Source organism: Hyperolius riggenbachi, chromosome 4 (genome assembly GCF_040937935.1).
Source record: "Hyperolius riggenbachi isolate aHypRig1 chromosome 4, aHypRig1.pri, whole genome shotgun sequence".
Lineage (NCBI taxonomy): Eukaryota > Metazoa > Chordata > Amphibia > Anura > Hyperoliidae > Hyperolius > Hyperolius riggenbachi.
This window is the reverse complement of record NC_090649.1, coordinates 3,486,643-3,508,713: the sequence shown is the minus strand read 5'-3', so window position 1 is coordinate 3,508,713 and position 22,071 is coordinate 3,486,643. Positions and strand designations below refer to the sequence as shown.

The window sequence follows — 22,071 nt, the reverse complement described above, 5'->3', positions numbered from 1 at the left end:
CTGCCTTCCACACTGAGTATGGCACATGCTGGTTCCGGGGCTGGAGGTGTAATGACAAATCGTGCTGCCCGGAGGCTGCCTTCCACACTGAGTATGGCGCATACTGGTTCCGGGGCTGGAGGTGTAATGACAGATCGTGCCGCCTGGAGGCTGCCTTCAACACTGAGTATGGCACATGCTGGTTCCGGGGCTGGAGGTGTAATGACAGATGGTGCCGCCTGGAGGCTGCCTTCAACACTGAGTATGACGCATGCTGGTTCCGGGGCTGGAGGTGTAATGACAGATCGTGCCGCCTGGAGGCTGCCTTCCACACTGAATATGGCGCATGCTGGTTCCGGGGCTGGAGGTGTAATGACAGATCGTGCCGCCTGGAGGCTGCCTTCCACACTGAGTATGGCACATGCTGGTTCCGGGGCTGGAGGTGTAATTACAGATCGTGCTGCCCGGAGGCTGCCTTCCACACTGAGTATGGCACATGCTGGTTCCGGGGCTGGAGGTGTAATTACAGATCGTGCTGCCCGGAGGCTGCCTTCCACACTGAGTATGGCGCATGCTGGTTCCGGGGTTGGAGGTGTAATGACAGATCGTGCCGCCTGGAGGCTGCCTTCAACACTGAGTATGGCACATGCTGGTTCCGGGGCTGGAGGTGTAATGACAGATCGTGCCGCCTGGAGGCTGCCTTCAACACTGAGTATGGTGCATGCTGGTTCCGGGGCTGGAGGTGTAATGACAGATCGTGCTGCCCGGAGGCTGCCTTCCACACTGAGTATGGCGCATGCTGGTTCCGGGGCTGGAGGTGTAATGACAGATTGTGCTGCCCGGAGGCTGCCTTCCACACTGAGTATGGCGCATGCTGGTTCCGGGGCTGGAGGTGTAATGACAGATTGTGCTGCCCGGAGGCTGCCTTCCACACTGAGTATGGAGCATGCTGGTTTCGGGGCTGGAGGTGTAATGACAGATTGTGCTGCCCGGAGGCTGCCTTCCACACTGAGTATGGCGCATGCTGGTTCCGGGGCTGGAGGTGTAATGACAGATTGTGCTGCCCGGAGGCTGCCTTCCACACTGATTATGGAGCATGCTGGTTCCGGGGCTGGAGGTGTAATGACAGATTGTGCTGCCCGGAGGCTGCCTTCCACACTGAGTATGGTGCATGCTGGTTCCGGGGCTGGAGGTGTAATTACAGATCGTGCTGCCCGGAGGCTGCCTTCTACACTGAGTATGGCACATGCTGGTTCCGGGGCTGGAGGTGTAATGACAGATCGTGCCGCCTGGAGGCTGCCTTCCACACTGAGTATGGCGCATGCTGGTTCCGGGGCTGGAGGTGTAATGACAGATCGTGCCGCCTGGAGGCTGCCTTCCACACTGAGTATGGCGCATGCTGGTTCCGGGGCTGGAGGTGTAATGACAGATCGTGCTGCCCGGAGGCTGCCTTCCACACTGAGTATGGTGCATGCTGGTTCCGGGGCTGGAGGTGTAATTACAGATCGTGCTGCCCGGAGGCTGCCTTCCACACTGAGTATGGCGCATGCTGGTTCCGGGGCTGGAGGTGTAATGACAGATTGTGCTGCCCGGAGGCTGCCTTCCACACTGACTATGGCGCATGCTGGTTCCGAGGCTGGAGGTGTAATGACAGATTGTGCTGCCCGGAGGCTGCCTTCCACACTGAGTATGGTGCATGCTGGTTCCGGGGCTGGAGGTGTAATTACAGATCGTGCTTCCCGGAGGCTGCCTTCCACACTGAGTATGGCGCATGCTGGTTCCGGGGCTGGAGGTGTAATGACAGATCGTGCTGCCCTGAGGCTGCCATCCACACTGAGTATGGCGCATGCTGGTTCCGGGGCTGGAGGTGTAATGACAGATTGTGCCGCCTGGAGGCTGCCTTCCACACTGAGTATGGCACATGCTGGTTCCGGGGCTGGAGGTGTAATGACAGATTGTGCCACCCGGAGGCTGCCTTCCACACTGAGTATGGCACATGCTGGTTCCGAGGCTGGAGGTGTAATGACAGATTGTGCTGCCCGGAGGCTGCCTTCCACACTGAGTATGGCGCATGCTGGTTCCGGGGCTGGAGGTGTAATGACAGATCGTGCCGCCTGGAGGCTGCCTTCCACACTGAGTATGGCGCATGCTGGTTCCGGGGCTGGAGGTGTAATGACAGATTGTGCCGCCTGGAGGCTGCCTTCCACACTGAGTATGGCGCATGCTGGTTCCGGGGCTGGAGGTGTAATGACAGATTGTGCTGCCCGGAGGCTGCCTTCCACACTGAGTATGGCACATGCTGGTTCCGGGGCTGGAGGTGTAATGACAGATTGTGCTGCCCGGAGGCTGCCTTCCACACTGAGTATGGCGCATGCTGGTTCCGGGGCTGGAGGTGTAATGACAGATTGTGCCGCCTGGAGGCTGCCTTCCACACTGAGTATGGCACATGCTGGTTCCGGGGCTGGAGGTGTAATGACAGATTGTGCTGCCCGGAGGCTGCCTTCCACACTGAGTATGGCACATGCTGGTTCCGGGGCTGGAGGTGTAATGACAAATCGTGCTGCCCGGAGGCTGCCTTCCACACTGAGTATGGCGCATACTGGTTCCGGGGCTGGAGGTGTAATGACAGATCGTGCCGCCTGGAGGCTGCCTTCAACACTGAGTATGGCACATGCTGGTTCCGGGGCTGGAGGTGTAATGACAGATGGTGCCGCCTGGAGGCTGCCTTCAACACTGAGTATGACGCATGCTGGTTCCGGGGCTGGAGGTGTAATGACAGATTGTGCCGCCTGGAGGCTGCCTTCCACGCTGAGTATGACGCATGCTCACTAGAATCCCCCAGAAATATCTCTGCAGCCACACCTCCTACATTCCCCAGATTATCATGGTAGAGAGGGGACCCCCTGAACTACCTCTGTGCCAAAATGCAGCCCCCGAGCCCCGCTGGTTCAGGAGATAGATTACAGAAACCAATCTCAGGTACCAGCGGGGCTCGGGGGCTGCATTTTGGCACAGAGGTAGTTCAGGGGGTCCCCTCTCTACCCTGATAATCTGGGGAGTGTAGGTGGTGTGGAAGTGGATATATATATATAATTACTAGCTGATGGTTCGCACGACAGCCGGGGGCAGTGTTGCCAACCTTTCACGTTATTTTTTACTGACAAATACCTAAAAATTTACTGACAAAAGATTTTTAATAGTGACAAAATCTCCTGCGGCGCGCCGAAAAATGGGCATAACAGAATGTGGGCGTGGTCATGGGTGGAGCCAAATATACATGATTTTAGTATTGCTGTAAAAGGTCTGCCAGGGAAGTTTGAGCTCTGCCATAGTGTTTTCCCCCCTTCCCCCAAAATACATGTAATCTTACAGCATTTCACCAAAAATCCACGTAATCTGGCAGAGGTTCTTCCAAAATACAGATAATATGGCAGTGGTTCCCAAAAATAGATGTATTCTGGCAGTAGCGATTCCCCCAACATACACATAACCTGGCAGCAGTTCCCCAAAATACATTTAATCTGACAGCAGTGGTTCCCCAAAAATAGGTAGCCCCAGGTCTATAGGTGTCCCCAGAATAGGTGGCCAGGGGTATAGATGTCCCCAGAACAGTTAGCCGGGGGGAGAGATGTCCCCAGAACAGGTAGCCAGGGGTATATGTGCCCAGTATATGTAGGCAGGGGTACAGGGCCGGTTCTAGACTGGCACATATGAGGGGGCAGTCTAATGGGTAGGGGGCAACAGCCTTTCACCAGTAAATGCACGTAATGACAGACAGCCTTTCACCAGTAAATGCACATAATAAGAGACAGCTTTTCACCAGTAAATGCACGTAATGACAGACAGCCTTTCACCAGTAAATGCACATAATAAGAGACAGCTTTTCACCAGTAAATGCACATAATAAGAGACAGCTTTTCACCAGTAAATACACATAATAAGAGACAGCTTTTCACCAATAAATGCACATAATAAGAGACAGCTTTTCACCAGTAAATGCACATAAGAGACAGCTTTTCACCAGTAAATGCACATAATGGCAAACAGCCAGTGTCCTCAGTATATGTAGCCAGCAGATATATGTGCCCAGTATATGTAGCCAGAGGTATATGTCCCCAGTATATGTAGGCAGGGGTATATGTGCCCAGTATATGTAGCCAGAGGTATATGTCCCCAGCATATGTAGCCAGGGGTATATGTGCCCAGTATATGTAGCCAGAGGTATATGTCCCCAGTATATGTAGCCAGGGGTATATGTAGGCAGGGGTATATGTCCCCAGTATATGTAGCCAGGGGTATATGTCCCCAGTATATGTAGGCAGGTGTATATGGCCCTAGTATATGTAGTCGGGTATATGTCCCCAGTATATGTAGTCAGGGTTATATGTGCCCAGTATATGTAGTCAGGGTTATATGTGCCCAGTATATGTAGCCAGGTGACCCCCACCAGCAGGAGGACAGCAGCGCAGTGGAGGGAGAGCTGTGGCATCAGCGGTGGAGAAGGGGGGCAATATCCCCCCCCCTTCTCTCACCTTAGTGCTCTCCCTCCCTCGCTGCCCCCTCCTGAACTAGTGCTGACTGAGTGGCGGGATGATTTGCCGCTACTCTGGTCTGGTTCAGACCAGAGCAGCAGAACTTCCGGTGCTTGGAGCGAGATGGAGGGTAAGTCCCGCCCGCTGCCAAACGCCACCACTCAGTCAGCACTAATTCAGGAGGGGGATAGCGAGGGAGGGAGAGCACCTAAGGTGAGGGAAGGGGGGGGGGGAGATTGTCCCCCTTCTCCACCGCTGCCCACAGCTCTCCCTCCACTGTGCTGCTGTCCTCCTGCAACAGAGTGGGCGCCCTTTTACGGACGCTGCTGAATTCCTTATGGAATTCACGGGCAGCTTATTTAGTATCAAAATTTACGGGCGGTTGGCAACACTGGCCGGGGGGCCCCAGGTCTCTGTCACTCACTGGGGCCCCCAAACCACCATGCGACACCTAGAGGGAATTGCGGGCAAGCCCTGGACCTCTCACCTCCAGGGAACTCACCCCACCACCTCTAAACTGAATGCCAACTGCAACAAACATAATTGCTAACTTCCAGCTAGAGCAATATCCTGCCTCTATCTGGCCAGCAGGCGCCAGTCAGCCAATCAGGTGTACTGTCATACACCCTTTGCCTTTTCAGCACTGCTAGATTTGTGCGCAGCCAGCACCGCCATAGACTATAAAGGGATTCAGTCTATAGCGGCGCTCAGTGAGTAACGTCGGTGCTGTCAGAAGACGGAGCTGAAGTTGCTTAAAAAATCATAATAATTCGGCCCCCAGCGATCGCTGGAAGCTGAATTATTTCATTCCCCCACTATGCATGGCGGCCTGGAGGGGGAATAGTAATTACATCGGCCCGGACTTGTGCAGAAGCAGGATCAGCTATATACCGGCTGTATCCTGCGCCCAAGTCTCCCGGCGCCGATTTCATATGTACTCCTTTGCCTGCCGTACCAAATCTAGCAGGAATTGCATAAATTAGCATTCAGTTTAGAGGCAGTGGGGGTGAGTTCCCTGGAGGTGAGAGGCCCAGGGCTTGCCCACACTTTGGGTATCGGATGGTGATTTGGGGGCCCTAGCCAGTGAGAGAGACTGGGGCCCCCCGCTGTCGTGCGGACCAGTGTTTGAGGTATGGCTGTGTGCCAAATTTCATTCACATCCCATCAGCCATTGTCATACCTCCCAACATTTTGAGATGAGAAAGAGGCAGTGTTGCCAACTCGTCAGTAAGGAAAGTTGCTATTGGCTGTCCTAGAAGTCGCTTGAAGTCGCAAGATTACATCATCACGTAATTTGCATAACGGCTCCACCCCCGACCCCGCCTCCCACACATCATCCAGCGACCGGCCCACCTGACGTCACCGCTCCGCTCACTAGCAAGAGCGCCTGCGATTGAAGCAGGGAGGGGCTAGTGTGACGTCCCCTGACTGGTCTGGAAGGTTCCTGGCTGTGCGGTGATTGGTTGCCCTGTACTGGGTGGCTGCCAGTGGCTTGATGGGGGCGGGACTCCTGCGAGAGGGCAGACCAGCCAGGCCAGGCTGTCTGTGAGTGGCGTGCTTTGGGACGGGGAGGGGCCGGCAGCCGGCACCTTAAGTTAGAGTCTCCCAAATGTCTCCAATAACACAAGACAAATGTCAACAGATTTGTCGCTAAGTCGCTTTTTAAAAAAACGGTCGCTAGAGGGCTTTCAAAAGCCGCTAAATATAGCGACAAAGTCGCTAAGTTGGCAACACTAGAAAGAGGGACACTTAAGCCACGCCCACCACACCCCTGATCACGCCCCCATCACACCCCTAGTCACGCATACCCATAGCTCCCAACTGTCCCTTTTTCAGGGGGACAGTCCCTTTTTGGAAGCCCTGTCCCTCTGTCCCTCTTTCCTCCTCATATGTCCCTCTTGCAGGACTTTGTGGCCCTTTCTATATAAATATATATATTTCTATACTAAAAATGTGTTTGATTGACTCTAAACTTTATTCCCATCCTTTAAATTGATATATTACTAATTTTAAAATGTTACTATGAAGGAAAATGAACCAGGATAGAAAGGACCAGTGTGGTTTGAATTATAAAACAACATATTTTTTTTATGAAATCTTTATGGTATGCGTGACTAGAGGCGTGGTGAGGGCGTGTCCAGGGGTGTGTCATGGGCGTGGCTTAAGTGTCCCTTTTTCTCATCTTATCAAAAGTTGGGAGGTATGCATACCATAAAGATTCCATAAGAAAAACATGTTGTTTTGTAATGCAAACCACACTGGTCCTTTCTATCCTGGTGCATTTTCCTTCATAGTAACATGTTACAATTAGTAATATATCAATTTACAGGACGGGAATAAATAGTCAATCAAACACATTTTTTAGTAGAGAAATATCTATATTTACATAGAACTGAGGACAGAGGGACAGGGGGCGGAGCTATGTTGTGTGATTGAGTAGAAATCTGAATTAAAAACAATGGTGCATGAGCCAGCCTGGGGCCCCGGGAACTCTCACTGCCCGGGGCCCCAGAACCAGCATCTAACACCATATGTGAGCGCAGCCAAACCCTTGGAGCTGCCACCCCGGATTTGGCTGCGCTCACATATGGTGTTAGATGCTGGTTCTGGGGCCCCGGGCAGTGAGAGTTCCCGGAGCCCCAGGCTGGCTCATACACCATTGTTTTTAATTATTGTAGTATCCCATGCAGTTTAGTTAGGAGGGGGGCAGATGAGAGGGAATATCCTGCACGCTGGTGCCCCCTGCTGGTCATATAGCCATTGTCTATATGCAACTGAAGCCCTCTCCTACTAATTGGCTGACTTGCTCAGCTTTTGCTTGATTATCACTGCAAGCTAGGTGTAATATATGTGTGCACTTCTCATTGGCTTATAAGCAGCCTGCAGGCTTTATAAAGCAGCAGAGAACTGTTTGGGAGTGAGTTTCTCTAATTGTGTGTTTGGTAAATGAGTAGAAATGTGAGACAAGGTCTGGAGCAGCTTAACCTCCTTAGCGGTATCCCCGTGTGTGACACGGGGTAAGCCGCCGGAGGGTGCCGCTCAGGCCCTGCTGGGCCGATTTACTTAATTTTTTTTTTGCTGGACGCAGCTAGCACTTTGCTAGCTGCGCCAGCACCCCGATCGCCCGCCGCCGCGCGCCCGATCGCCGCTATCCGGTGCGGCGCGCGCCCCCCCCCCCCAGACCCCGAGCGCTGCCTGGCCAATCAGTGCCAGGCAGCGCCGAGGGGTGGATCGGGTCTCCCAATGACGTCCCGACGTCGGTGACGTCATTCCGCCCCGTCGCCATGGCGACGGGGGAAGCCCTCCAGGAGATCCCGTTCTTTGAACGGGATTTCCTGATCGCCTATCGCCGGAGGCGATCGGCGGGGCTGGGGGGATGCCGCTGAGCAGCGGCTATCATGTAGCGAGCCCTCGGCTCGCTACATGATTTAAAAAAAAAATAATTAAAAAAAAACTGCTGCGCTGCCCCCTGGCGGTATTTTTCATACCGCCAAGGGGGTTAAGAGAGCTGCAGCCCGGCTGGGCGCGCTGAGTAGCTCAGTAGCTAATGTCCAAACCTGCACCTCTACAATTCGGAGTGCCACAAGGATCAATACTATCCCCTCTGCTGTTTGCAATCTACATGTTGCCACTCGGTACACTTATCCTACGTCATGGCCTGACGTACCACTGCTACGCCGATGACACACAGCTATACCTGTCCTTCAAACCTGGTGGAACAGACCCTACCCCAAAAATAAACTCTTGCTTAGCTGAGCTACAGGCATGGATGAATGATAACTGGTTGAAACTGAATGCTGACAAAACTGAGGTCCTGTTTGTCCAAAGCCAGTGCTTGCCATCAAAACAGCTCTATCCCAAAGCAACACCAATCAGGATTGGGAATTCAGACATAAACAGCTCCAACCTTGTCCGCAGCCTTGGCGTACTAATCGATGGGGAATTGAACTTCAGAAACCAAATTTCATCTGTAGTTAAATCCTCCTCCTTTCATCTGAAGAATATAGCAAAGATTAAACATCTGATTCCCCCAGAGGATCTTCCAACCCTAGTCCACGCCTTCATCACATCACGACTGGACTACTGCAATGCCCTTTATGCTGGCCTCCCCAAAAAGGACCTGCGTCGCCTGCAATTAGTGCAGAATGCTGCTGCCAGATTGCTAACAAACCAGCCTCGCCACTGTCACATTACACCGATCCTTCGCTCACTGCACTGGCTACCAGTAGAATGGAGAATACTCTTCAAGATTGGACTGCTGACATTCAAATCCCTGCACAATCTGGGCCCTGGATACATGAAGGACTTGCTGAAGCTGCACCACACCTCTCACAACCTCAGATCAGCAAGTTCTATAAACTTGGTCACTCCCAGAGTGCACCTCAAAAAATCTGGAGATAGAGCCTTCTGTCATGCTGCCCCTACACTTTGGAACTCCCTACCACACCCAGTAAAGACAGCACCATCCCTGGAGCTATTCAAATCCAGACTGAAAAGCCACCTGTTTAGCCTGGCATTTCCAGATTTATAGAGTTCTTCCCCTGTACCACGATGGTCTGAGCCATGCTTATGCGCTTTGAGTCCCACGGGAGAAAAGCGCTTTACAAATGTTAGTTGTTGTTGTTGAGTAACATTCCCATGTATATGAGTGAGAGGACAGACAGGACCACACTGCGCATGCGTGGCAGCCTCACTTACAGCCCGATCACGCTTTGCGGCATCTCACATGAGCGCGCCGTACTGACAGTGACGTCACCGCTCGGGGCGGGGCCGCTGCAGGCTGTGCTGGGGAGGAGCCTGAATCGCCACTGGTCCTGAGAGAGAAAAGCCGGAAGAGGAAGTGATGGTCTCTCGCAGCGCAGACATACAATCTCAGCGCTTCCGGTCAGCTGACAGGCTGCGCGTCACATGACTGCGGGAGACAAGATGGCGGCGCTGCTGATACTCTTCCTGCTGGGCTGTGCGGCACCGGGGCTCCGGGCTCAGCTGCGGGTACCTCCCCCCCTCCTGGGATTACCCCTCCCCCAACGCCTCCCTCCTCCTCACCCCAGGGATTACCCCTCCCCCAGTGTCACCTCCTGTCACCCCGGGGATTCCTCCACACAGTCACATCCAGTCACCCCTGGGATTACCCCTCCCCCAGTGTCACATCCTGTCACCCCGGGGATTTCTCCTCACTGTCACCTCCAGTCACCCCGGGGATTACCCCTCCCCCAGTGTCACCTCCTGTCACCCAGGGGATTCCTCCACACAGTCACATCCAGTCACCCCTGGGATTACCCCTCCCCCAGTGTCACCTGCAGTCACCCCAGGGATCACCCCTCCCCCAGTGTCACCTGCAGTCACCCCAGGGATCACCCCTCCCCCAGTGTCACCTGCAGTCACCCCAGGGATCACTCCTCCCCCAGTGTCACCTCCAGTCACCCCAGGGATTACCCCTCCCCCTCCTGTCATTCCTGGGATTTCTCCTCCCTCAGTGTCACCTGCAGTCACCCCAGGGATTACCCCTCCCCCAGTGTCACCTGCAGTCACCCCAGGGATCACCCCTCCCCCAGTGTCACCTGCAGTCACCCCAGGGATCACCCCTCCCCCAGTGTCACCTGCAGTCACCCCAGGGATCACTCCTCCCCCAGTGTCACCTCCAGTCACCCCAGGGATTACCCCTCCCCCTCCTGTCATTCCTGGGATTTCTCCTCCCTCAGTGTCACCTGCAGTCACCCCAGGGATTACCCCTACCCCAGTGTCACCTGCAGTCACCCCAGGGATCACCCCTCCCCCAGTGTCACCTGCAGTCACCCCAGGGATCACCCCTCCCCCAGTGTCACCTGCAGTCACCCCAGGGATCACTCCTCCCCCAGTGTCACCTCCAGTCACCCCAGGGATTACCCCTCCCCCTCCTGTCATTCCTGGGATTTCTCCTCCCTCAGTGTCACCTGCAGTCACCCCAGGGATTACCCCTCCCCTCCTGTCATCCCTGGGATTCCTCCTCCCTCAGTGTAACCTGCAGTCACCCCAGGGATTACCCCTCCCTCAGTGTCACCTGCAGTCACCCCAGGGATCACCCCTCCCCCAGTGTCACCTGCAGTCACCCCAGGGATCACCCCTCCCCCAGTGTCACCTGCAGTCACCCCAGGGATCACTCCTCCCCCAGTGTCACCTGCAGTCACCCCAGGGATTACCCCTCCCTCTCCTGTCATTCCTGGGATTTCTCCTCCCTCAGTGTCACCTGCAGTCACCCCAGGGATCACCCCTCCCCCAGTGTCACCTGCAGTCACCCCAGGGATCACTCCTCCCCCAGTGTCACCTGCAGTCACCCCAGGGATTACTCCTCCCCCCTCCTGTCATCCCTGGGATTCCTCCTCACTCAGTGTCACCTCCAGTCACCCTAGAGATTACCCCTTCCCCAGTGTCACCTCCAGTCACCCCAGGGATTACCCCTCCCCCCTCCTGTCATCCCTGGGATTCCTCCTCACTCAGTGTCACCTCCAGTCATCCTAGAGATTACCCCTACCCCAGTGTCACCTCCAGTCACCCCAGGGATTCCTCCCCCCCCAAGTGTCACCTGCAGTCACACCAGGGATCCCCCCCCCCCCAAGTGTCACCTGCAGTCACACCAGGGATTCCTCCTTCCCCACTGTTACTCTCCAGTCACTCCTTATCTAAGGATCTGTACTCCCCTGCAGGTTTTATTATATCTCTAGTAACAGGGTCTCCTGTCCCCCCAGGTCTGCAGCTGTTAGTAACGTAGTCTCCTGTGTCCCCCCAGGTCTGCAGCTGTTAGTAACGGGGTCTCCTGTGTCCCCCCAGGTCTGCAGCTGTTAGTAATGGGGTCTCCTGTCCCCCCAGGTCTGCAGCTGTTAGTAACGTAGTCTCCTGTGTCCCCCCAGGTCTGCAGCTGTTAGTAATGGGGTCTCCTGTGTCCCCCCAGGTCTGCAGCTGTTAGTGACGGGGTCTCCTGTGTCCCCCCAGGTCTGCAGCTGTTAGTAACGTAGTCTCCTGTGTCACCCCAGGTCTGCAGCTGTTAGTAATGTAGTCTCCTGTATCCCCCAGCTCTGCAGCTGTTAGTAATGTAGTCTCCTGTGTCCCCCCAGGTCTGCAGCTGTTAGTGACGTCTCCTGTGTCCCCCCAGGTCTGCAGCTGTTAGTAATGGGGTCTCCTGTGTCCCCCCAGGTCTGCAGCTGTTAGTAATGGGGTCTCCTGTGTCCCCCCAGGTCTGCAGCTGTTAGTAATGTAGTCTCCTGTGTCCCCCCAGGTCTCCTGTGCTAGTAACGGGGTCTCCTGTGTCCCCCCAGGTCTGCAGCTGTTAGTAACGGGGTCTCCTGTGTCCCCCCAGGTCTGCAGCTGTTAGTAATGTAGTCTCCTGTGTCCCCCCAGGTCTGCAGCTGTTAGTAACGTAGTCTCCTGTGTCCCCCCAGGTCTGCAGCTGTTAGTAATGTAGTCTCCTGTGTCCCCCCAGGGCTGCAGCTGTTAGTAACGGGGTCTCCCGTGTCCCCCCAGGTCTGCAGCTGTTAGTAACGGGGTCTCCTGTGTCCCCCCAGGTCTGCAGCTGTTAGTAATGGGGTCTCCTGTGTCACCCCAGGTCTGCAGCTGTTAGTATTGGGGTCTCCTGTGTCCCCCCCAGGTCTGCAGCTGTTAGTAACGTAGTCTCCTGTGTCCCCCAGGTCTGCAGCTGTTAGTGACGGGGTCTCCTGTCCCCCCAGGTCTGCAGCTGTTAGTAACGTAGTCTCCTGTGTCACCCCAGGTCTGCAGCTGTTAGTAACGGGGTCTCCTGTGTCCCCCCAGGTCTGCAGCTGTTAGTAACGGGGTCTCCTGTGTCCCCCCAGGTCTGCAGCTGTTAGTAATGGGGTCTCCTGTGTCCCCCCAGGGCTGCAGCTGTTAGTAACGGGGTCTCCTGTGTCACCCCAGGTCTGCAGCTGTTAGTAACGGGGTCTCCTGTGTCCCCCCAGGTCTGCAGCTGTTAGTAATGGGGTCTCCTGTGTCCCCCCAGGTCTGCAGCTGTTAGTAACGTAGTCTCCTGTGTCACCCCAGGTCTGCAGCTGTTAGTGACGTCTCCTGTGTCCCCCCAGGTCTGCAGCTGTTAGTAATGGGGTCTCCTGTGTCCCCCCAGGTCTGCAGCTGTTAGTAATGGGGTCTCCTGTGTCCCCCCAGGTCTGCAGCTGTTAGTAACGTAGTCTCCTGTGTCACCCCAGGTCTGCAGCTGTTAGTGACGTCTCCTGTGTCCCCCCAGGTCTGCAGCTGTTAGTAATGGGGTCTCCTGTGTCCCCCCAGGTCTGCAGCTGTTAGTAATGGGGTCTCCTGTGTCCCCCCAGGTCTGCAGCTGTTAGTAATGGGGTCTCCTGTGTCCCCCCAGGTCTGCAGCTGTTAGTGACGTCTCCTGTGTCCCCCCAGGTCTGCAGCTGTTAGTGACATAGTCTCCTGTGTCCCCCCAGGTCTGCAGCTGTTAGTGATGGGGTCTCCTGTGTCCCCCCAGGGCTGCAGCTGTTAGTAATGGGGTCTTCTGTGTCACCCCAGGGCTGCAGCTGTTAGTAACGGGGTCTCCTGTGTCCCCCCAGGGCTGCAGCTGTTAGTAACGGGGTCTCCTGTGTCCCCCCAGGTCTGCAGCTGTTAGTAACGGGGTCTCCTGTGTCCCCCCAGGTCTGCAGCTGTTAGTAACGGGGTCTCCTGTGTCCCCCCAGGGCTGCAGCTGTTAGTGACGTCTCCTGTGTCCCCCCAGGTCTGCAGCTGTTAGTGACGGGGTCTCCTGTCCCCCCAGGTCTGCAGCTGTTAGTGACGTCTCCTGTGTCCCCCCAGGTCTGCAGCTGTTAGTAATGGGGTCTCCTGTGTCCCCCCCAGGTCTGCAGCTGTTAGTAACGGGGTCTCCTGTGTCCCCCCAGGTCTGCAGCTGTTAGTAACGGGGTCTTCTGTGTCCCCCCAGGTCTGCAGCTGTTAGTAATGGGGTCTCCTGTGTCCCCCCAGGTCTGCAGCTGTTAGTAACGGGGTCTCCTGTGTCCCCCCAGGTCTGCAGCTGTTAGTAATGAGGTCTCCTGTCCCCCCAGGTCTGCAGCTGTTAGTAACGGGGTCTCCTGTGTCCCCCCAGGTCTGCAGCTGTTAGTAATGTAGTCTCCTGTATCCCCCCAGGGCTGCAGCTGTTAGTAATGGGGTCTCCTGTGTCCCCCCAGGTCTGCAGCTGTTAGTAACGGGGTCTCCTGTCCCCCCAGGTCTGCAGCTGTTAGTAACGGGGTCTCCTGTGTCCCCCCAGGTCTGCAGCTGTTAGTAACGTAGTCTCCTGTGTCCCCCCAGGTCTGCAGCTGTTAGTGACGTCTCCTGTGTCCCCCCAGGTCTGCAGCTGTTAGTAATAGGGTCTCCTGTGTCCCCCCAGGTCTGCAGCTGTTAGTAACGGGGTCTCCTGTGTCCCCCCAGGTCTGCAGCTGTTAGTAACGTAGTCTCCTGTATCCCCCCAGGTCTGCAGCTGTTAGTAATGTAGTCTCCTGTGTCCCCCCAGGTCTGCAGCTGTTAGTAACGTAGTCTCCTGTGTCCCCCCAGGTCTGCAGCTGTTAGTAACGGGGTCTCCTGTGTCCCCCCAGGTTTGCAGCTGTTAGTGACGTAGTCTCCTGTATCCCCCCAGGTCTGCAGCTCTTAGTAATGGGGTCTCCTGTGTCCCCCCAGGTCTGCAGCTGTTAGTAATGTAGTCTCCTGTGTCCCCCCAGGTCTGCAGCTGTTAGTAACGGGGTCTCCTGTGTCACCCCAGGTCTGCAGCTGTTAGTAACGTAGTCTCCTGTGTCCCCCCAGGTCTGCAGCTGTTAGTAATGTAGTCTCCTGTGTCCCCCCAGGGCTGCAGCTGTTAGTAACGGGGTCTCCTGTGTCCCCCCAGGTCTGCAGCTGTTAGTAACGGGGTCTCCTGTGTCCCCCCAGGTCTGCAGCTGTTAGTAATGGGGTCTCCTGTGTCTCCCCAGGTCTGCAGCTGTTAGTGACGTCTCCTGTGTCCCCCCAGGTCTGCAGCTGTTAGTAACGGGGTCTCCTGTGTCCCCCCAGGGCTGCAGCTGTTAGTAACGGGGTCTCCTGTGTCCCCCCAGGTCTGCAGCTGTTAGTAACGTAGTCTCCTGTGTCCCCCCAGGCCTGCAGCTGTTAGTAATGGGGTCTCCTGTGTCCCCCCAGGGTTGCAGCTGTTAGTAATGGGGTCTCCTGTGTCCCCCCAGGTCTGCAGCTGTTAGTAATGTAGTCTCCTGTGTCCCCCCAGGTCTGCAGCTGTTAGTAACGTAGTCTCCTGTGTCCCCCCAGGGCTGCAGCTGTTAGTAATGTAGTCTCCTGTGTCCCCCCAGGTCTCCTGTGCTAGTAACGGGGTCTCCTGTGTCCCCCCAGGTCTGCAGCTGTTAGTAATGTAGTCTCCTGTGTCCCCCTAGGTCTGCAGTTCGTGTCGGGGTGGTGTTCGGAACAGTTCGGAAGTCGCCCACTTGTGTATCGGGACCCCGGGGGCGGACATTATGGGGCGCTGCTGTGTGAATAAAACAGAGAGTTCCATTATCGGGTATGTACCATTATGGGGGGGGGGGGTACATTTTAGGGTGTGTCATCTTACAGCAACTCTTCCCCCCCCCCCCCCCCTCTACAGGTTGGATCTCTGGAATTGCTCCATCTCACACCTTGACCCAGACTTCCACCTCACTGCTGCTGTTATGGTCATGTGAGTAATGGGAGGAGCTGTCTCTGGTATGTGGGTGGGATGATATGCTGTGATCCTCAGGGGCGGGGCTCTTCTGTTTATACTGTATTCTTTCTTCAGAGACCTTTCCCAGAATCCTCTGCAGGAGCTGCGCCAGGACTTCTTCCTCGGCCTGACCGGACTGCAGTACCTGTAAGTATCGGTTATGTGTGTGTAGCTGATGTCAGGCCCCTCAGATAACACAAGCTGAATGTTCTGTCCTCTCACAGGGCGCTGCCACTGAGCATTGATTGCCCCGGAGGTAAGGAGGCGTGGGGCAACATAGAGGAGCGCTCAGGGGCCCGGATATGCCAGGAGCAGCAGAGTATCTGTAACACCACCGGGGGTGAAGGTGAGTGACAACATGCCCTACATGGGAGCGGGGCAGTAATGATCACATGACACATGGGGGCGGGGCAGTAATGATCACATGGGAGCGGGGCAGTAATGATCACATGAGGTGGGGCAGGAATCTCATGACACGCGGGGCAGTAATGATCACAGGACACACGGGGCGGGGCAGTAATGATCACAGGACACATGGGGCGGGGCAGTAATGATCACAGGACACACGGGGCGGGGCAGTAATGATCACATGAACACGGGGCGGGGCAGTAATGATCACAGGACACATGGGGCGGGGCAGTAATGATCACAGGACACATGGGGCGGGGCAGTAATGATCACAGGACACATGGGGCGGGGCAGTAATGATCACAGGACACACGGGGCGGGGCAGTAATGATCACAGGACACATGGGGCGGGGCAGTAATGATCACAGGACACATGGGGCGGGGCAGTAATGATCACAGGACACACGGGGCGGGGCAGTAATGATCACAGGACACATGGGGCGGGGCAGTAATGATCACAGGACACATGGGGCGGGGCAGTAATGATCACATGAACACGGGGCGGGGCAGTAATGATCACAGGACACACGGGGCGGGGCAGTAATGATCACAGGACACATGGGGCGGGGCAGTAATGATCACATGAACACGGGGCGGGGCAGTAATGATCACAGGACACATGGGGCGGGGCAGTAATGATCACAGGACACATGGGGCGGGGCAGTAATGATCACAGGACACATGGGGCGGGGCAGTAATGATCACAGGACACACGGGGCGGGGCAGTAATGATCACAGGACACACGGGGCGGGGCAGTAATGATCACAGGACACACGGGGCGGGGCAGTAATGATCACAGGACACATGGGGCGGGGCAGTAATGATCACAGGACACATGGGGCGGGGCAGTAATGATCACAGGACACACGGGGCGGGGCAGTAATGATCACAGGACACACGGGGCGGGGCAGTAATGATCACAGGACACACGGGGCGGGGCAGTAATGATCACAGGACACATGGGGCGGGGCAGTAATGATCACAGGACACATGGGGCGGGGCAGTAATGATCACAGGACACATGGGGCGGGGCAGTAATGATCACAGGACACACGGGGCGGGGCAGTAATGATCACAGGACACACGGGGCGGGGCAGTAATGATCACAGGACACACGGGGCGGGGCAGTAATGATCACAGGACACATGGGGCGGGGCAGTAATGATCACAGGACACATGGGGCGGGGCAGTAATGATCACAGGACACATGGGGCGGGGCAGTAATGATCACAGGACACATGGGGCGGGGCAGTAATGATCACAGGACACATGGGGCGGGGCAGTAATGATCACAGGACACACGGGGCGGGGCAGTAATGATCACAGGACACACGGGGCGGGGCAGTAATGATCACAGGACACACGGGGCGGGGCAGTAATGATCACAGGACACACGGGGCGGGGCAGTAATGATCACAGGACACATGGGGCGGGGCAGTAATGATCACAGGACACATGGGGCGGGGCAGTAATGATCACAGGACACATGGGGCGGGGCAGTAATGATCACAGGACACATGGGGCGGGGCAGTAATGATCACAGGACACATGGGGCGGGGCAGTAATGATCACAGGACACATGGGGCGGGGCAGTAATGATCACAGGACACATGGGGCGGGGCAGTAATGATCACAGGACACATGGGGCGGGGCAGTAATGATCACAGGACACATGGGGCGGGGCAGTAATGATCACAGGACACACGGGGCGGGGCAGTAATGATCACAGGACACACGGGGCGGGGCAGTAATGATCACAGGACACACGGGGCGGGGCAGTAATGATCACAGGACACACGGGGCGGGGCAGTAATGATCACAGGACACATGGGGCGGGGCAGTAATGATCACAGGACACATGGGGCGGGGCAGTAATGATCACAGGACACATGGGGCGGGGCAGTAATGATCACAGGACACATGGGGCGGGGCAGTAATGATCACAGGACACATGGGGCGGGGCAGTAATGATCACAGGACACATGGGGCGGGGCAGTAATGATCACAGGACACATGGGGCGGGGCAGTAATGATCACAGGACACATGGGGCGGGGCAGTAATGATCACAGGACACATGGGGCGGGGCAGTAATGATCACAGGACACATGGGGCGGGGCAGTAATGATCACAGGACACATGGGGCGGGGCAGTAATGATCACAGGACACATGGGGCGGGGCAGTAATGATCACAGGACACGCGGGGCAGTAATGATCACAGGACACACGGGGCGGGGCAGTAATGATCACAGGACACATGGGGCGGGGCAGTAATGATCACAGGACACATGGGGCGGGGCAGTAATGATCACAGGACACATGGGGCGGGGCAGTAATGATCGCATGAACACATGGGGCGGGGCAGTAATGATCACATGAACACATGGGGCGGGGCAGTAATGATCGCATGAACACATGGGGCGGGGCAGTAATGATCGCATGAACACATGGGGCGGGGCAGTAATGATCACATGAACACATGGGGCGGGGCAGTAATGATCACATGAACACATGGGGCGGGGCAGTAATGATCACATGAACACATGGGGCGGGGCAGTAATGATCACATGAACACATGGGGCGGGGCAGTAATGATCACATGAACACATGGGGCGGGGCAGTAATGATCACATGAACACATGGGGCGGGGCAGTAATGATCGCATGAACACATGGGGCGTGGCTGTAATGAACACATGGGGCGTGGCTGTAATGAACACATGGAGCGGGGCAGTAATGATTGCATGAACACATGGGGCGGGGCAGTAATGATCGCATGAACACATGGGGCGGGGCAGTAATGATCACATGAACACATGGGGCGGGGCAGTAATGATCGCATGAACACATGGGGCGTGGCTGTAATGAACACATGGGGCGTGGCTGTAATGAACACATGGGGCGGGGCAGTAATGATCGCATGAACACATGGGGCGGGGCAGTAATGATCACATGAACACATGGGGCGGGGCAGTAATGATCGCATGAACACATGGGGCGGGGCAGTAATGATCGCATGAACACATGGGGCGGGGCAGTAATGATCGCATGAACACATGGGGCGGGGCAGTAATGAACACATGGGGCGTGGCTGTAATGAACACATGGGGCGGGGCAGTAATGATCGCATGAACACATGGAGCGGGGCAGTAATGATCGCATGAACACATGGGGCGGGGCAGTAATGATCGCATGAACACATGGGGCGGGGCAGTAATGATCGCATGAACACATGGGGCGGGGCAGTAATGAACACATGGGGCGTGGCTGTAATGAACACATGGGGCGGGGCAGTAATGATCGCATGAACACATGGGGCGGGGCAGTAATGATCGCATGAACACATGGGGCGGGGCAGTAATGATCGCATGAACACATGGGGCGGGGCAGTAATGATCGCATGAACACATGGGGCGGGGCAGTAATGAACACATGGGGCGGGGCAGTAATGAACACATGGGGCGTGGCTGTAATGAACACATGGAGCGGGGCAGTAATGATCGCATGAACACATGGGGCGGGGCAGTAATGATCGCATGAACACATGGGGCGGGGCAGTAATGATCGCATAAACACATGGGGCGGGGCAGTAATGATCGCATGAACACATGGGGCGGGGCAGTAATGATCACATGAACACATGGGGCGGGGCAGTAATGATCACATGAACACATGGGGCGGGGCAGTAATGATCACATGAACACATGGGGCAGGGCAGTAATGATCGCATGAACACATGGGGCGGGGCAGTAATGATCGCATAAACACATGGGGCGGGGCAGTAATGATCGCATGAACACATGGGGCGGGGCAGTAATGAACACATGGGGCGTGGCTGTAATGAACACATGGGGAGGGGCAGTAATGATCACATGACATATGGGGGAGGGGCAGTAATGATCACATGACACATTGGGGCGGGGCAGTAATCGCATGACACATGGGGGAGGGGCAGTAATGATCACATGACACATGGGGGAGGGGCAGTAATGATCACATGACACATGGGGGAGGGGCAGTAATGATCACATGACTCATGTACGCCTCTCTCCCCAGCTGTGCTGTGTCCAGAGAACTCGCAGTGCGCGCCGGACGGCCCGGGGCTGACGCAGTGCATCTGTGCAGGAGGATTCAGGGGCTACAAGTGTCTGCGAGAGGTGAGGTGGGCGGAGCTGACCCCCTTTCCCTGTAGAAGGGGCTCTGTGTGACATCACCTCTGATAGCTGGTGTAACAGCAATTTCCTTCCCCATCACCTCTTGGCCCCAAGACTTCTCTAGGGCTTCCACCACACTGTAGACCCTCTTCCCATTAGGCTAGCCTCCTCTCTCCATATACACCCAGGAGCTCTCCTGAAGCCCTCATGAGTAGCAGAGCCCCATTCTGACTCGCCTTCCTTTCATACTTGAATTGTCCTACTTTCTGGGGTGGCTCTGCTGTTCCTCTTGTCTTGCCTTGGCCTGCAGTGTGGATTGCTCCTCCTCCCAGCCGTATGGAAGGGTTATTGCTTCCCCAGTGTAGCCCTGCAGGTCACGTGACCCCTGCTTCCCCAGTGTAGCCCTGCAGGTCACGTGACCCCCGCTTCCCCAGTGTAGCCCTGCAGGTCTAGTGACCCGCCCAGAGTAGCCCTGCAGGTCACGTGACCCCCGCTTCCCCAGTGTAGCCCTGCAGGTCACGTGACCCCCGCTTCCCCAGTGTAGCCCTGCAGGTCTAGTGACCCCCGCTTCCTCCGTGTAGCCCTGCAGGTCACGTGACCCCCGCTTCCCCAGTGTAGCCCTGCAGGTCTAGTGACCCCCGCTTCCCCAGTGTAGCCCTGCAGGTCCCGTGACCCGCCCAGAGTAGCCCTGCAGGTCCCGTGACCCGCCCAGAGTAGCCCTGCAGGTCCCGTGACCCGCCCAGAGTAGCCCTGCAGGTCCCGTGACCCGCCCAGAGTAGCCCTGCAGGTCCCGTGACCCGCCCAGAGTAGCCCTGCAGGTCCCGTGACCCGCCCAGAGTAGCCCTGCAGGTCCCGTGACCCGCCCAGAGTAGCCCAGCAGGTCCCGTGACCCGCCCAGAGTAGCCCAGCAGGTCCCGTGACCCTCCCAGAGTAGCCCAGCAGGTCCCGTGACCCGCCCAGAGTAGCCCTGCAGGTCCCGTGACCCGCCCAGAGTAGCCCTGCAGGTCCCGTGACCCGCCCAGAGTAGCCCTGCAGGTCCCGTGACCCGCCCAGAGTAGCCCTGCAGGTCCCGTGACCCGCCCAGAGTAGCCCTGCAGGTCCCGTGACCCGCCCAGAGTAGCCCTGCAGGTCCCGTGACCCGCCCAGAGTAGCCCTGCAGGTCCCGTGACCCGCCCAGAGTAGCCCTGCAGGTCCCGTGACCCCCCCAGAGTAGCCCTGCAGGTCCCGTGACCCGCCCAGAGTAGCCCTGCAGGTCCCGTGACCCCCCCAGAGTAGCCCTGCAGGTCCCGTGACCCCCCCAGAGTAGCCCTGCAGGTCCCGTGACCCCCCCAGAGTAGCCCTGCAGGTCCCGTGACCCCCCCAGAGTAGCCCTGCAGGTCCCGTGACGTCCGCTTCCCCAGAGTAGCTCTACAGGTCACATGACCCCCGCTCCCCCAGAGTAGTAGCCCTGCAGGTCACGTGGCCCCCGCTCCCCCAGAGTAGTAGCCCTGCAGGTCATGTGACCCCCGTGTGTGGAGGTGTGTTGGGTATTACCTGCAGTATAACCTTCTCTCCTCGCAGGGTCACTTCCCCACGCTGATGTTCTTTGGGATCCTGTCCTCGGTGACTGTCACCCTGACCGTCCTGCTGTGGTGCACCCAGAGGAGGAAGGTGAAGAGCCTGTAGATCATGTGGTCAGAGAGGGGGAGACGCCATCCTTCTCCATCGCCTGCTGACACATTGGAGGGTCGTCGTCTCTTTTCAGCATTTTGGACAAGAAATTTACGGAAGGGTTTATAAAATGGGCAATTCACGTGGCTGTAATATTAGTGAGTCATGAGGACACGTTTCCAACTTGTTCCAGTAGATTGCCTCTGTATTGGGAGGCGTGGCCTGTATGCTTGTTCCAGCACACAGCCTCTGGATCGGAAGGCGGAGCCTGCATTCTTGTTCCAGCACACAGCCTGTAGATTGGGAGGCATGACCTGTATGCTTGGATCAGGAGTGACCTGCATGCTTGTTCCAGCACACAGCCTCTGTATTGGGAGGTGGAGCCTGCATTCTTGTTCCAGCACAGTCTGTAGATTGGAAGGCGTGGCCTGTATGCTTGTTCCAGCACATAGCCTCTGGAGTGGGAGGCATGGCCAATATCTGCCATAGAAAGCCTGCGGATGAGACCGGTGTGAGGGAGGTGATATGGTTGGGGGTTTGTGGTTACGCACAGCTGGGGGGGGGGGGTGTAGAGAGGGGGTTGCTGGGATTATAGATACAATGTGTAATATAGAAGCTGTTTCATATTGTCTGGATTATTTCCTATAATAAAGTGCAGCATTGTT

The 22,071-nt window shown here is 56.4% G+C and overlaps 1 protein-coding gene across 1 annotated transcript; it reads left to right on the top strand.

Moving 5' to 3' along the window:
* Positions 1–9,346: 9,346 nt before the first annotated feature.
* ATRAID (all-trans retinoic acid induced differentiation factor) lies at positions 9,347–21,948 on the top strand. Its single transcript, XM_068278915.1, has 7 exons — positions 9,347–9,503; positions 14,891–15,015; positions 15,100–15,171; positions 15,271–15,342; positions 15,420–15,541; positions 19,659–19,759; positions 21,317–21,948. The coding sequence occupies exons 1-7, from the start codon at positions 9,420–9,422 to the stop codon at positions 21,419–21,421; spliced, it is 681 nt and encodes a 226-aa protein (XP_068135016.1). The 5' UTR covers positions 9,347–9,419; the 3' UTR covers positions 21,422–21,948.
* The last annotated feature ends 123 nt before the right edge of the window (positions 21,949–22,071 follow it).